This window comes from Erigeron canadensis, chromosome 5 (genome assembly GCF_010389155.1).
Source record: "Erigeron canadensis isolate Cc75 chromosome 5, C_canadensis_v1, whole genome shotgun sequence".
Lineage (NCBI taxonomy): Eukaryota > Viridiplantae > Streptophyta > Magnoliopsida > Asterales > Asteraceae > Erigeron > Erigeron canadensis.
The window spans coordinates 44,425,457-44,442,645 of NC_057765.1; the positions used below are offsets into that span (position 1 = coordinate 44,425,457).

Consider the following 17,189-nt stretch of genomic DNA (forward strand, 5'->3'; position numbering starts at 1 on the left):
TCTCCTTAAAAACTGTTATTCTTTTTTGTTTTTGATATATTTTTATAAGAATCACTAGCTAGCTAAATTCCTTGCGTCTATTAATCCCCTTACGGCCAAATCTCTCAGCTTATTACGGAAGGACATCTATCACAAGAAAATAGATGAACATGCCTATTGGTGAATGCCCAATCACTAGCTTATATAATTTTTCACTCAATAGCACTTTTAGACTTTCCTCAAAAGTCAAAAGGGTTTTCATGTGTTGCTTCAACATTTGCTCACTTCAACTTCTACATACATATTTCAACTAAAGTAACTAAATATCGAAAAACAAAGTTAACAGAGTCAATTAGTGCAATATAAAAAGCCGTATTTCATGGTAAGCATTCTAGCAAATAAAAACTGTTCTTTACAACCATGTATAAATTGTGAACCATCAACCATGTAAGAATGAATCTCATAACTAGCATATAACTTATATAGTGCGACAATCTCGTCAACTTTTGCTAGACGTACTTCTTTATCCATATCGAGTTTGGAAAAGCAATATTAACAACCTTGGCTTTATACCAAGGATCCATAATAACAACAAATAACAAAGATCGTACAATAACTTTTTTTAATATTTTATCAAATTCCGTTTTCATGTCTTGTATCATCTTACTAATCATGTATTTGCTTAGTGACTGAGATGATATAAAATGAGTGGATAAATGGTTGATTCTTTCCAACTGGGTTGGATCAATGGTTAAAGTTTTTGTCTCTGAAAACATAAGTCAAGTGTTTAATCCTCATGTCCAACAAGGTTATAGGTCCTTTACTACCTTTGGTAGAACATGGAAGCAACCTCTTTACTTTTGGTAGGGGTAAGGCTGTCTACATCTCAACCTCTCCAACACACCGTTGAAGATGGTATTGGAACCCAAAACCGATGAAAACGACATTGAGAGTTACTTTCTTTCAATGGTTGATTCTAAATATAATGTATTTGCATAATAATACTCGTAAAATATGTACACATTATTTGATTCATGTATTTGGTTAGATGAAAAGATAAATAGTTGATAGGTATTCCACCTGTTCAATTTAAATGTTTTATTTTGACTTTCAAAGTTATAAAACAAAGACTTGAGAGACGGAAGGAGTATATGATAATGTTGTCGGAAAGTAGCATACTTGAATTAAGTGGTTAACACGTTTGTCTTTTGAGACAGAGGTCAAGGGTTCAATCCTCACCCCATGCAAAGGTCAGAGGTCCTTTTTCTATCATTTAGATAGAATATGGAAGTAGCCTCTCTTCCTAGGTAGAGGTAAGGTTGCCTACATCTTAACATTCCGTATACATAGCATGAACATGAATTCTATTCTATTCGTCTTGTTTATTTAGCCTCCACCCGGACCATTCTTAAGACCACCAAGCCCTCCCGAATGAGTGTGACGAAATATTGGGACCAAAAACTCGTAACATGGTTGATGATGGTTGATGATGCGGCGGTACCCGCGCGATGCGGCGGTAGTCGTGGCGGCGATGGTTGATGATGGAACGACGTTGAGTAGTGTATATAATTGATGTAAAGGGTTAATGGACATACTTTAAAACATAAAGGATTGATAGTGTAATTTAATCATTAATATTAAGGAGGTAGTGTATGTGAAAGTATTTTAAGGGATGTCAAGTGAAAATATTACATATTTTTAACATTTAAAAATAAAAAAGGTTATTCTTTTTATAATCTATATAATTACTAAAACGGTAGGAATCCTAAGGATTCTAAAGGGTCTAAAAAATAAAACCTATTTTATAAAAATGCCACGTAAGATTAAAACTTATGTGTCATTCTCATACATTTTTCTTATTGTTTGATGATAAAAAAAGTGATAAATTTGATTATATATTAAAAAAAAAGTTAAAAAAAAAAAACAAAAAAACAAAAGACAAACAAACCGACGACAAAAAAGTAGTTCAACATATTTAGACATTGTATCAATTTCTTTGGCAACTATTTTCTTTTTCAATGTACCAATAAAATAATCATAAATTAAATTAAATTAAAATAAAATAAAAATAGATATGATTCTAATTACATAGATACATATTCATAGATCTATATCCCGTATATCTATATCCCATATATATCCCCTTTATTCATAAGATCTAATCTTTCAAATTATATAAACCCTTATATTATAGGAATTTAAATCTTCATAATTAGGAATATGATATCATTTACGCAAAAAATACATCAATGTTCATCTTATATATATACATATATATATATCGATCAAGAGTTTTTGAAATTATCTTCTCCTTCCGTATTCTTAAATATAGATCCTATTTTTACTTACAAAATTATAACGTAAAATTTGTTTTAATGTGTACTACAGGATTATATTTTACAGAGAGTTGCAAACTCTCAAGCTTGGAGTTTACTATTGTTGAATCACGAGAGAAACATCGAAAGAAAATGCAAGAAATTGAAGACCGACGACAAGCTAATTTGGAAAAGTTTAACAAGATAGATGAAGAAGCCGACAAAGTTGTGATTAAGGTGGAAAAAATGTTTGCCGAACTAGATGAAAAAATGGAAAGAATGAGAACCATAATAAATGTAAACAACAAAATATAAAGAAAATTGTTATTTTATATTTTCATAGACTTATGAATACAGAAATCATTTAATAAATTTTTTATTCAATATTCATTCTCTGTATTACATTATCTATACGTGCATTGTTTTATGTTGTTATGTTAAAAAAATATATATCTTTTCACAGCCTCGCTTTTTCAATGTTTCTCCTTAAGATCTAAAACGAAGACTACACGATGAACCGAAAGATTGTGACCGTAAAACACCTCGGACTCCTTAAACGCCTCTTGCGCTTCTATACCGCCTCATCTACCAGAGGCGTACGTAACAAAAGTCTACCCTGAGGCGCCGCCTCATACGTGATACATGTACGCCTCGCCTCAAAACGCGCCTCGGGGCTATCTTAAATCTTTGCCACGTTGGATTTTATTCTATGTGTCATATCCATATTTTCTTTTACAATAAACCTCATTTATTTGATTTTTAATTAAATATAAATCTTTAAATAATATTAGAATCTCAAAGTTTAAACTTTCTTCGGCAATAATGTCAAATAACTAAAACTACATTTTGAGATATATAATTTAAAAAGTTACTTGAGCAACACATAACTAAATGGAATATATGATCCGTTTCAAATATTTTATAATTATAAAATATATGATCATAATTTACTAAACTAAATAAACATACTCAATAAACTAATAAATTTTTTTATTTACTCTTATATTTAATTAACCTGCCTACGATATAAAGATATTTGTCTTGAACACAAAGATAATTAACTTCAAAAATCTAAAACATCTATATAAAATCACATATCCTATATCTATTTTCTCATACATTCATCATTCTTCTTCAAATACTTTCAAAATCATCTTCAATTTCATATGGCTCAAAAACTAAAATACCTAACTTACACCCATCAAAACATTTTGGAAAATAAAAGTTAGAATTATTCGTTTGGTTATTACGCCTTACGATTATAATCTACCATCCACAGAAATGATACATTTGTTCTTAATGGACTATACGGTAATATTTAAACAAAATAATTTTAAATTTTATCTCAATATCATACATTTGACAACGTTATAATAAAGTCTTTTTGCACGGAAACAAGATACTTGTTGTGTTACAAAAAGCATTGATCAACAAATTTGAACTTGAATTTCCAGAAGGAACTATTGTTACACTACAAAATTTTGACGTTCTACCAAACAATTTAACAAGCTTTCCTATTCAAAATTCTTACAAACTACTACTCAATCGATCAACTAAGTGGTCTAAATCAAATCAATTTCGAGGACCTCTTTATGGATTTAACTTTACTAATTTTAAAGACATCTACAATTTTAACAAACCTATTTCATTCAGTATTGGTATGTTAATTTATACTTCCATGATCACTATATTATATAAATAATGTTGTTTTACCTATTTTTATTCTTATACAATTTTATTATTGTAATATACTATTAATAATTTATTTACTTCAATTCGCAGATATTATCGGATGTATTCTTCAATATGATATACTAGATGAGATACAAAATGACAAAGAGACAAAGGTTTTATTACTGCATCTACAAAACACAAAGTACGGATTATCTTCTAAACACCATCTTTAATAACTAATTATTTTTTCCGTATTTTATTTAACTTAATTAAAATTACAATTCTTTGCTCAGCAATTATAGCATATATTGCATGCTCGCTGGGACATTTGCAACTCAATTCTCATCTTATATTGCTTCACAACCTTTTAAAGACAATATTGTTATCATTTTGCAATTTGCTCGAGTTAAAACAATAGGAGGTATCATAGTGTATAGACTACCAAAATCATCTTTATATTTTAATATATTCTTTACCAATAATAACGTTTATTCACTATTTAACAGGTATTATGTTGATAACTGAATGAGATTCATATTCATCTACCAAAATGTTCATAAATACTCATATCACTAGAGTTGAACATCTAGCAAATATGTAGTTGGTCGATTAAATTTGTCGCTTCTTATATTCCAATGTTGCACTATATTATTTACTAATTTCATGTTCGTCAGTATCCTAAATGATTCATTTACACACATACATATGTACCATATAATTTCATCTCACTTAAAATAATTCATTCCTTAATCTTCCATACAATCGGAAAAATATACAAACCGAGTTTAAAACTTTCGCGCAACGTGCGGGTAAAAGACCTAGTATAGTATAGAAGTATAGATAAAAATAAATGGAAAAAGTTACATAATGTTAACCATGGAAATTGACAAATCATCCGAATTTTTTCAACTATGGTTGCAAATATTTCTTGATAATGGACTTTCATTGCTAGTAAACATGTAAATACACTCTAGTTTTAAAAATGAAGAAACTACAAGGACCATTTTTGCATTTAACCTCTTCGATTTTATAAAATAGAGGAAGAGAAGAAAATAGAGGAAGAGAAGGATGGAGAAATCACCAGGGGAATCGCGGAGCAACAAAGAAGCTGTTCCGCTATATTATAAAGCAATTCACTTTTGATTTTCATCTTCTCCATAATCGTTTGCTGGTATGTCTTTATCTTTGATTATTAATTTTGATTTTGCTTTTTTATGCTCTTTTTTTCTGAATTTTGTTTTTAGGTTTTAATATATTGCTTCTTCTTTTATTTATTGTTTATATGCTTTGGTGTTGCCAGGCCACTTGAATAGTTTTCGCTCTAAATATAGATAGATAATTGACCTATATAAAAAACGAAGAATGGTGTTGAATTTTCTACTGTTGAATGCACTGGAAGTGCGTTTTTAAAACTACTGATGAGCAAAAACAAGACTAACAGTGATAAATTAGCACAAGCAACTATGCAATCTAGAGTTTAGGTATTAAACAAATATAGTTTATCTTATTTGTTTACGCAATTTGTAGTCTAAAATGAGGTCTCAAGATGAAGAAAATATTAACAGTATCGTCACACAAGCTGGCATGGACAAAGGTATGCACGGTAGCATATATATATATATACATTGGTTTCAATACATACATGATGTACTTTATTAATAATTCTAATGATGTAGGAAAACGAAAGCAATACCAAATGTTTTTCTACAATCCATGGGTAAGAATCTTGACGATTTTGATCTTCCAAGGTTGGCCATTGATGTTAACCTACAATCAGGAGGTTTTCGTGAAGTACTTGAGGAGTCATCTTTAGGCGTTGAAATTGAATCCTTGCGTGCTCGTGAATCTCTGAATGCTGACGAGAAAGCTGCTTATGATGAGATCATAGGCCGTGTCGATTACAACTTACCCGGTGTTTTTTTCATAGATGGTCCCGGTGGAACCGGGAAAACATTTCTATACAATGCCTTGCTTGCAGACATTGGCGGATCTACCTTATAGTTAAGGGGTTCATATGACCCTCCTTGCAAATAAAATAATCTTAGAGAAGTGATGTAAATCTAACTAGGACCCTCCTTACAAAATGTAAAGGAACCTCCTTGGAAGAAAAACAAACAATAAAAGAAAGCTTGATAGTTTTGTTTAGTGGTGAAATCTAAATTTGAGTTTCTGTGTGAAAGAAATATTTGTGTAGTAATGCCCTTTAAACTTTAACATGATACATAATCTTCATTTTTTAACTCCCTTTAAACTTTAACATGATACATATTACTTTTGACTTGTATAACTTACATCCTTATAGTTGTATTACTTATTAATAAGTTCTATCTCGATTACAAATATATTCATTCTATTGAAAAAAAATAATTGCCTTTTTTTTAAGCCTTTTAACCGTACTTATGTTTATGAGTTGACAAAGCTTGCAGATTTATATAATGGGTTTCCTTATTCTATTAGCGAGTTAGTAATTAGTAGTTAGCGGTTAGCGTTCGAGATAGTGACATTATGTAATACTAAATAATATATTTGTGTTTTTAACTCAACCGACCCGACCGGTTGCTTTTAACTTTGTCTGAAATCAACCCCGAGTCAAGGCTTTCAAGGACCCTCATATATAAAAATCCTAGATCCGTTACTGCTTGCAGAAGTTTGTTCCCGTGGTGCTGCTAATAACATGCCTGGGGGGAGGGCAGCTCATTCACGGTTTAAAATCCCTCTTAACCTCAATAATAACTCGATGTGCAACATCAAACAGCAGAGCGGTACTGCTGAGCTTCTTCGAGATGCCAAGATAATCATATGGGATGAGGCATCAATGGCTAAAAGGCAGGCCATAGAGGCACTTCATCGAACAATGCAAGGCCTTATGAGGGTGAGACAACCTTTCGGTGGAAAAATAATGATATTGGGAGGTGATTTTAGACAAGTACGGCTTGTTGTGAGACGTGGTACTCGAGCACAAATTGTAGACTCTAGCCTAAGAATGTCTCCTCTATGGTCTTCGATTATAAAAATGTTGTTGGCTGTAAATATGAGAGCAATGACTGATCCATGGTTTTCGGATTTTATTTTAAGAGTTGGTGGTGGAGATGAAAAAGCGATTTCTGATAGCTTTATTCGTATACCTGATGACATGACCATCCCTTACACACATGAAGAGGTATCAAAAGATGCTTTGATCGATGCTACTTTTCCATCTTTACAAACAAACATGCATTCATCAGATTATATCAGTTCTAGAGCAAGTCTCAACCAGATTAATGACCAGATGATCGATAAGTTTGTTGGAGAGGAAAAAGTTTACTATAGTTTTGGTGAAGCAGAAGAAGATAAGAATAACTTTTATCCAACTGAGTTTTAAACTCACTATCAGTTTGTGGTTTGCCCCCGTATCGCCTCCGACTGTAGATTGGATGTTGAATAATACTGTTACGAAATATTGAAATGGATTATGTAATGGTACTAGATTGGTATGCAGAGCTTTTCAACACAATGTTATAGACGCTGAAATAGCTGTGGGTCAACATTTAGGCAAAAGGGTTTTTTTTACCAAGAATTCCTCTATGTCCATCTGAAGACGACATGTTTCCATTCAAGCTGAAACGAAAACAATTTTCAGTTCGACTGAATTTTGCTACGACCATTAATAAAGCCCAAGGACAGACGATATCACATGTCGGTGTTTACCTTCCAGATTTCGTATTTTCACATGGGCAGCTGTACGTGGCACTGTCAAGGGGAATATCGCGAGCCAATACTAAGGTATTAGTGAAGCCAGCAAAACAGTTCCGCCGTGAAGGTGTGTACACATCAAATGTCGTGTTTCGAGAAGTCTTGCGTGATAAATAAGGTATGATCTGTGACTTTATATTAGAAACTGAAACAGTTTTACATTGAATTCCTTTTTTTTTCTTTTTTTTATTGCATAGAGAATAAGAGAGAATGAATATTGTAGCTTTTGCTGGTTCATATAATAACAAGTTTCGTGACCTTTTTCTTTTTGCAGGCAAATGCAGAAGGCGTTAAGTTGATACATGGTAATGTCTTCTTTTGGTAGATTATATTCATTTTAGACAGTTGTGGCAAAATGGGTGGGTCAGGAGGCTGGGTAATGGATCAAAAATGGTCTGGGGTGGTTTGTTAGACCTGCAGTAATTTTTTGTTGCCCAGTCATGTATTCAGTAACTAGTATTTTATATATGTTTGCTAAAACTATAAGATTACAGTAATGCTCTAAGTTTTTGGATAAAGTGATTAACAAGATTATACACATTACATGCACTTTCGGCAATTTTCATTGACAACCCAATCACTTTTAGCTATTATGTTGTAATTGAACCCTTTGGGCTTTTACACAACCCAAGTTTTATAAATGGTTCAGAATTACCACTTCGATTTTGTGAGCTCTTCATGGATATTGAGAGTACAATGTACCTACCTTTGCGGGCAAATGAAGCATTTAGAGGACGATGTCTACAACTTTAGGTTCATTCTACTCGAGTCCCTTGTTGGGCCTTCTGGTGCATCTAGAAAAGATGAATTTCTGATAAAAAAATGGTTATTCTTTTAAATTTACCTAAGTAATAAATTTACCTCATTTATCTGGAGACGTCAGGCTTCATTTGGAACTAAAGAGGAACGTAGAAAGCAATGGACCCCATTTTAAAAATAAAATAAAATTAAACAACTGCAGAATGTTTTTGTTACTTTTAGAATAAGTGTCATTTGCAAACAAAGTGGTTTGACTTCATTGGAGATTTACTTGAACATATATTGAAAGTGATCCTACCACTATTTGATCATTGTGGACAGTCAGATACAATATCATTGTGTATACATTGTAATTAATATTGCCCCATGTATGTTACCTTTCTACTTTGACTCATTCTGCAACACTTTAAATGAGGCCGAACATTTATCCATATATTTTGCACTTAGTCCCTTACACATTATATAGAGTTTGTTTGTAATCCACGGAACAGGAAGATGCCATCACATTCAACTGCTTTTTTTAGATGTTTCACTGCATTGAGCGGGTATCTTTAATAAAGTTGATTTACATCTACCCTTAACTCTTAAATAACTATACTGCCCCTACATCAATTACTTTTACATTAATAACTACACCGCTACCACCACCGCCACCTCTGCCGCCACCCGTCGCTACTAAACCGCTGCATCGCGCGGGTACTTTGCCTCGTATATATATATATATATATATTTTAGGTTTCCTGGATAATAACAATAATTTTCAAATTAGGTTTTACTCCATCTATTGAAAAATCATATGCATTTCTATTTCGCAAACTTTTGCTGTATGTATATATACAACAACAACAACAACGGTAACACCGACATGCGTATGTATGTATGTGTGAAAGGTCATGTATGAAGAAAAGATATATCAAAGATGATTATGTACATTTATTTGTAAGAAGGCCTGTCAGGAGATCTCCAATAATTAAGCGCGGTATGGATTTTGTGTTCATTTGTTACTAGAAAGTTTAAGGTTTGTATGAGTTGTTGATGATATGGCTTTTGTTGTGAATGTGTATATGACTTTGTTAAGGTTACTTTGTTCGTTGGGCTACTTTCCGCCAGTTTCTGAATTGTGAAACGAAGTCGAATAATGGTGGTCTTGTCAAGAAGCAGATTTTATCGCTGGGAGCTGGTTTCGATACGACATACTTTCAGTTGCAGGTTCTGTCATTTTTTGTTATCCATGATGTGTATCATTGGAGGCTTTATGTTCAAAGAAATTATGATTGTTTACGAAAATTTAACGTGTGCAGGATGAGGGGAAGGCGCCAGATTTATACGTAGAACTGGATTTTAAGGAGGTGAGAATCTGAGAAATGGTGAATCTGCTGATGATTGTGTTTTTATATTTTCTTCTTTTTGGATGACGTTGAACTTGCACATTAATTTAGGTGACTAGTAAAAAGGCAACAATTATCGAAACTTCTGGCCAATTAAGGGAAAAGATCAGTGAATCTGCATCAATTTGTCGAGGTAATATTCCATTGGTGATGTGACTACATGTAACTTCCTTCTGATATATCTTCAAAATTGTTAAATGTGTTTCTTGATTGAATAAAATAATGAAGATGATAAAAGATATAAAAAATTTCAATGTTGTTAAGTTGGGATCTGCAACTGTGCAGAGAAAGGAGAAGTATTCAGTGATAACTACAAACTTCTTTCTATTGATTTGAGGGATATACAAACCTTGAATGACCTCATATCAACCCATATGGATCCAAGGCATCATCTAGTTTCTCGTGCAATTTACGTTATATGTGGTAAATAAATTAATATAGTTCAAGGATATGCCAAAATAAGTGCTGGAATTAGGATGCGAATAAATTCTCACATTCCTTGAAAGGAAACTTTGGTATCTGTTGCATGTTGCATATTTTTAAGATTGATGATTATGTGGAACAGTTAAGCTGCTCCTTACTGATGCTTGCCAACATTTATAATTGCAGAATGCGTGTTAATGTACTTGGATCCTGAATCAAGCCGTGCTATTGTTGAATGGGCATCAAAAACATTTTCGACATCAATATTCTTCTTATATGAGCAGGTACTGTTTTATCATATTCATTATACTCACTGTGCTTCATGAAAGTATGCAGGTGTGTGTATGAAAAGTAAGCAATTTAGATTAAAATCTTAATTAATGGAATGCCCGAATAGTAGTATTCATACACTTATATTTCTTGTTCGGATTCTCATCGTGCTACAATACTAATGCTATTATTGTTGATTAATTTGTACGTCTCAATATGGCATAATGTTCTATTTTTCTGCAACAACAGATTCTTCCTTATGATGCTTTTGGACAACAAATGATGAGAAATATGGAGGTAATGTATTTTATGTTTTCCCCTTTCAAATGGCTTACAGATTTTCATCAATATGGGTTCCTTAAACACTGATAAATAGATAAAAAGTTGTGTGAACTTAATTAATGATTCACAATGTGTATAAAATAGCTGGTCATTCTTATATCAATTTTTAGGTCTTGATGCCAATTAGTAATGTTACTAAATGTATCGAGTCCTCTTCCCTATGTTTCCGATGAACTTTTACGTATACAATCCTAGTGGTGGCAGTTGCAACGGGCGAAGTAAGTTAAATAAGAAAGAAAAGATATGCTTATAGGGAGTATGTCAAATGGGTTGAAAGCTGCTCACAGTATACAGTGGATAACATAGTTCGACTATCATTAAGTTAAAATAGTTTTGTAATCATAATCATATTTGACTCACTACTTTTTCATATATAAATATTATAATATTATGCACAGAAGTGTTTTGGATCAACGCAACCTCACCCATACCAGAAAGTACCTCTTTTGACCATTACCCAGCCCACTCATATTGCTACCACAGACAAGAAATTATCTTTTGAAGGACAATCTGGATGTGATTTTACTTCTGTCTGTTATTTTAGAGTCGAGGCTGTGGGCTATTAGGCATATACGATACACCAACGTTGCTTGCAAAGGAAATACTATTCCTCGATCAGGTTGGCAGGTATGTTATAGATGTGCAATCTCATATTTAATTTTTTAGAACTGGCAGAGTAGCAGGAAGGAAATGGGATGCCGAAGCATTACTTTGGCTTGGAAATGTTTCACCATGGCTGGTGCTTGTCCTACTAGATTAGTGGCTTAAGGGTGGCAATTCGCCCATGGAGTATGCAACTCATAAAAAACATATCCCTGTCTTCTTTTATCGGACTCGTGTATCTTGACTAGTAATTATACCGAGTTTCAGAGAGCTGTTGCTTGGGATATGATGAAGATCTATACTGCCTTCATTGATTCTCGAGAACGACAAAGGTATTTTGTTTCTGGATTTGGAGTCATTGATAAATAAAAATAAAGGCGAACACTATTGGTAGCCATTTAAACGCATTTACATGCAAATGTTACATGGGTTGAAAGTCATCCAAAGTGCATTATACATGTAAACAACCTACTAATCAAACACACTGAATGCTGACTGATACAGCCCTCAGTGCTGAACCATGCATTTCAGATGTAACCAAACACAGCCTTAGGTTGTATCTTCTGTTATAACACTCGCATTGTTAAAAAGTTTTAGAAGAATCAGTCAGGAAGTGGTGAACACAGCGTATATACTAATGTGGCCTCACTTTTTGCTACCGCTTTAAAATACAAGTTAACTCTAATTTTTGTTTGAAAATAATGTTTGCAGTTGAAAAGAGCAATGTCTCCGCATGATGCGATACTCTCATCTCGTAGACACATGTGATAGTTGTGGATCTAGATCTGTTGATTCTTCATAGAATCTGATCTGGCTTTACTTAGGATAAGATCGAGTACATTAACAGGGAGCTAATAATCTTCACTTTAGTCTAAAAAGATATCCTTAAATAATCGAAAGGCGAAAGTATACTGTTAGGCTGACGGATTCCCTTTTTGGCTCTTTTCATTTTATTGCATAATATTTGACCTTTTGTTTGGCTGATCAGGATTGAAAGATTGGAATTGTTTGATGAGTTTGAAGAGTGGTACATGATGCAGGCAAGTTTCACTAATATTTTCAACTGTTAAATATAAGTTGAAAGCCAAAATATCAAGATTTTTGCTCTATATCGACACTCTGTTACTTAAATAATGTTGAAAGACTTTGTGTTTGATTTTAAATGCCATAGTTCATTCTGCGGCAGAACCAATTACTTGTAACAATAAGAGTTTTCCTTAACTTGTAAAATTATGAGTATATTAGTTAAAAAAAAAATTGTTTGACTTTAATAAATTAAATGTGTACTAGAAATGGAGTTGCATTTTTATGCAGCTAATCTAGTATTTGCTCCAACAACAATTTCTTTCTTTTTGGGGAAACTTTGAAGGTTGAAATACTCAAATACCTGTTTGTCCATTGATATTAGTACTATTTACTCGTATCTAATCATCTAGCGATAAGTACTATAAAATCTGATTTGGATTTGTCAACCACTACAATGACTGTTAAATTTTTTTGTTTCAGGGCCTGTTTGAAGATTATGGTTTCCCCGACGACCAGCCTGTGACTGCTGCTTCTACACCAGTATCTCCATGATAATTATTATCAAGATTTGGGAACTAGTCACTTGCAGTTACATCAATTTGACCATTAAAGGTCCATGATCCTAAATAAACCTATCACGTGGGTCTTCAACCTCGTGAAAGTTTCACTGTTGGTGACTAAAAAAGAATTGTACTGTTATAATAAGTTATATAACTTTATACAACAAAAACATGAAAACCTAAGCGAAAGCTCTTTCGTGATCCTGTACACCTTCCCCGTGGTGTGATGCCATCTCTCGACATATACATACGAATAAGGGGTTCCATATTTTGATGTGTCAAGTGGACCACGAAAACGAATGGCACATTGCACGTATTCTTCTAGTGTGCGATCATACAACTTTGACCGTTTACTTGATATATCTAAGCTATATCTCCAATTAAATATCTTTCTTACTGATTATTTACAGACAAAATCAGTTAATGACAGATCAAAACTAAAAACCGAAGCAAAAAGTTACGGAATGATGCTTTTAAATGTTTAATATTGTTGTGGCAATAATATAGAAACTATGGAGAAAGATGGATAATATTTAATGTAAATTTTTAGTAGTTGAGACCATTGCTAACAGCTTTTTCTAAAGGCAAACCAGAAGGGTTATGAAAGTGAGACTAAAACCAACAAAAAAGCAAAAGCGTTGGCTCAAACAAGGGTTTGGTTTCTCATGATTCCATCAACACTTACTAATATTGGGTTTTTCTCCAATTATTTAAGAAAAGAAGATGGGTACTAGCTTAATAATAATATGTTTAGGTGAAATATGTAGATGATTATATGTAAGTTTTTATAGTTATTGGAGACTTATAATATATAATGGTTTTTTATAACATTCGTCTTATCAGCATCTAAATTACATATTACTAGAACTACTTATGTTATCCACTTATCCCCTTGAATAACCCTTTTATTTGTTTAAAGCACATATGTGACGAAATCACTAAGCATAAGTTTAGGTTGTATTTAGCTGTATAAAATATTTTAAGTTTTTTGGATTTTCATTTTTCATATCAGGAAACATGTTGAAAAAAAAAAGAGAAAAATAAAAAGGAGAAGGGGGGAGGGGTTGAATTTCATCAAATGATATTTTTCAATTTTATAGTACTTGTTTAAACAAGTCTAACTAGATCAATACTCGATCAGTTCGGGTTACCAAGTAAATTTATAAGCATTTTATTTAGAAATAATATTTATTATGAATCGAGTATAATGTTAAATAAAGTCTTAAATTTGCACAACTTTTGATATAAGATATATAGAGTCGGTTTGATATATATTAAGATTGCAAATACTCGATTTTACCCGAAATTTGATTTAAAACCGACTCAGAAAACTGGGTTAAGGTTGTGAATCTCGACCTAGTAACCCGCCAACTTGACTTTTTGTGGGCCAGGGTTGAGTTGACCATTTGGTTTAATAAGTCAATTCGTTAACCTAAATATAATTTAATTTATATAATGTTTTTTAATAGGTCAATCCATCAACTTACTTGATCCAAAACCCACAACTCATTTTGATTTCAATTCAACCCGTCAATTTATATTACTTGAGGTCAACTCACTAACCCATTTAACATGTCAACCCACCAATACATGTGATATGAAATTAACCCACTAACCCATTGCAAATCCGATTTTTTGTGTTACTTTCTTTCAATGGTTGGTTTTAATGGATCAATGTTAAAGGCATGTTCGGGTAGGTTTTAGAAAAAAAGCTTAAACTCAAACTAGCATTGTACCCGCGCGATGCGGCGGTGGTCGTGACGACGACGGTGTGGTGGTAGAGGCGAGTGTTGGTGATGGATGCGACGTCGAGTGTCGTAGATAATTCATATAAAAGTAATTGATTTAAAAGGTTAATGGAGATATTTTAGAAAATAAAGGATTGATAGTGTAATTTAATTATTAATGTTAAGAGAATAGTGTATGTGAAAATATTTTAAAGGGTTGTAGGTGAAAATATTACATGGGAGAGCATTTTAGACATTCCCCCCCATGTAACTTTCAACATGGGGGGTATTTTCTTTAATATAGAGTATAGATGATCCTTTCGGGTTTTAGTAAATTGAAATTGTTGGATTTGGCTTTTGTTTGGTTCGATTCGGTTTTGTCAGTTTTCCAGTTTAGTTTAGATCAGTTTTCAGGTTTCATCTTTTTTTTTTTTTAAGTTTTTATCTTTTTAAGTCATTAATTAAACATTCAATTGTTAAGGAAAAAATATGATACCAATACTAAAATTTGCCGAAACGTTTTTGTAACTAATTAAATCTTTAAATATTAAATTTGTATGATATATAAACCGAATTGATTTTGTTGTGTATTTTCATCTAAAATATACAATTGATTTTGACTTGTACATTATTAAAAATCAAAAAATTTAAATATATTAACATATTTATCAACAATAAGTAATAGATATAAAAATAAAATAAAATTCCAATATAATAGGGTTCTATGATTGTTTTTCAGTCATTTTTTTGCATATGAAATCCAAATTTAAACCGGTTCACATCATTCCCTATGATCGATCACCTTTGATGACCTAACACCCAATTTCATCACTGCATCGCGTGGACATTCGGCTAGTATATATCTATATCTATGCTATATTAATAAACAAATTATTTCCTACATTTTCAACTCTCTACCTTTAAAATACCCTTAATCTCTATCTTTAAAATACCTAAAATACCCTTAATTTTTAACACATTTCTAACTCACACACTAAATTTACCCAATATATCCCTAAAATATTTTACACTCATATTTATTCAAACTATCTATCTCCTTTATTAATTAATTTAAGTATTTCCATCTAATATCTCTATAATATTCTAAATAAAGTTATATACAAAAGATATATCCCTTAACAATAAAATAACTACACCACCATTTACGTCAATTACTTTTAGATTAATAACCACATCGTTACTAGCACCGCTACTAGTACCACCCGTTGCCGCCATTGCCGCCGCATTGCACTGGTACCTATCTCGTATATAATGCCCGGCTATTGAGTTCTTGTTTACATTTGAAAACATCAAAGTTGGACCTTCTAAAAAAAGCTAATGACCGAATCCTTTTTTGGACTTTAAAGACGTCTGTTTTTTTTTGTTTTACATATATATTACTGTACATGACTATTTTATCATAAAAAACCATTGTCTTTGGAAATTTCACTTTGCCTATAAATAGAGCTTGAAGCTGTTTGGTTCACCTGATACAAAGGAAGTTGAGGGAAAGGAGTTCAGAATTATGCTTATGAGTTAACATAGCTAATTCCAAAATCCGTTCCATCGCATTCCTTTAAGACAGCAGGATTCAGGAGTTAGAGGGAGTTAGAGGGAAAGGAATTAAGAATTATGCTTATGAGTTAACATAGCTACTTCCAAGTTTCGTTCAATCACATTCTTTTAAAACAACATGATTCAAAGGAGTTTGAGGGAAAGGAATTCTGAATTATGGTTGTGAATTACCATAGCTAATTCCAAATTCCGTTCCATCACATTTCTTTAAAAACAGCTACCTGCCAACTCCTTTCAACCCACCAGCGACAATGTAGGTGCCACACACTGCGGAAACCAACAACCTCGTCACTTCCTCGTTCTTAGGACACCTCCAGATAGTCTTTGGATACTTTTATAAAAAAGGAGTTTTTTGAACCTGTCTACCTTTTTAAGGCCTTTGTTTGTTTTTATGGATTGCTTTCATGGGTTGACTTGTAGATTATTGGGATGATATTAGGAATCTGAATGATGTGGTTGTGCTTTTGAACTATGTGACCTATATAACTCATTAACTCTTTATAATAACTTCCTACCATTTAATTACTTCTTTTGTTGTCTATATGGCTATATGTAATTTAGTTTGCAAAGTTTTGGCGTGTGTTCTCTATGATCAGTTGTCTACTGTGTGAACTTTAGACATGTTCTATCTAACTTTAACTTTAGTTGTTTGGAAGTTATATATTATTAGAGTCGGTATATTGTTTTGGAGGAGGAAGGTGCTCAATAGTCAATAGTCATGTGAGGTTAGGTAGATTTTTAAAATTGTTATAGGCTTAATATGTTTATTATGTGGTTGATTGTTCTAGTTTTTTGATGGGTGGATGATGATTCTAG

At 32.5% G+C, this 17,189-nt stretch overlaps 2 protein-coding genes and 1 long non-coding RNA gene across 7 annotated transcripts in view; 2 read left to right on the forward strand and 1 right to left on the reverse strand.

Moving 5' to 3' along the window:
* LOC122599226 (elongation factor 1-alpha-like) overlaps window positions 1-17,189 on the reverse strand; it is a 66,715-nt gene that overhangs the window by 24,487 nt on the left and 25,039 nt on the right. The gene's annotated exons all lie outside the window — the stretch shown is intronic.
* On the forward strand, window positions 5,022-6,208 carry LOC122599232. The gene is made up of 3 exons (XR_006323893.1): window positions 5,022-5,139; window positions 5,496-5,562; window positions 5,645-6,208. It is a non-coding gene; the product is annotated as an uncharacterized LOC122599232 (long non-coding RNA).
* On the forward strand, window positions 6,341-12,526 carry LOC122599229 (leucine carboxyl methyltransferase 1 homolog). Of its 2 annotated transcripts, XM_043771706.1 has the most exons (12): window positions 6,341-7,818; window positions 7,975-8,005; window positions 9,350-9,438; window positions 9,538-9,668; window positions 9,761-9,808; window positions 9,899-9,980; window positions 10,133-10,270; window positions 10,457-10,554; window positions 10,790-10,837; window positions 11,427-11,509; window positions 11,753-11,817; window positions 12,197-12,520. In XM_043771706.1, exons 3-11 carry the CDS (start codon window positions 9,357-9,359, stop codon window positions 11,772-11,774), a joined length of 732 nt encoding a protein of 243 aa, XP_043627641.1. In that variant the 5' UTR covers window positions 6,341-7,818; window positions 7,975-8,005; window positions 9,350-9,356; the 3' UTR covers window positions 11,775-11,817; window positions 12,197-12,520. The 2 variants fall into 2 exon arrangements, with proteins under 2 accessions (XP_043627641.1, XP_043627642.1); XM_043771707.1 differs by lacking the exon at window positions 10,133-10,270 and having other exon boundaries at window positions 6,459-7,818; window positions 12,474-12,526.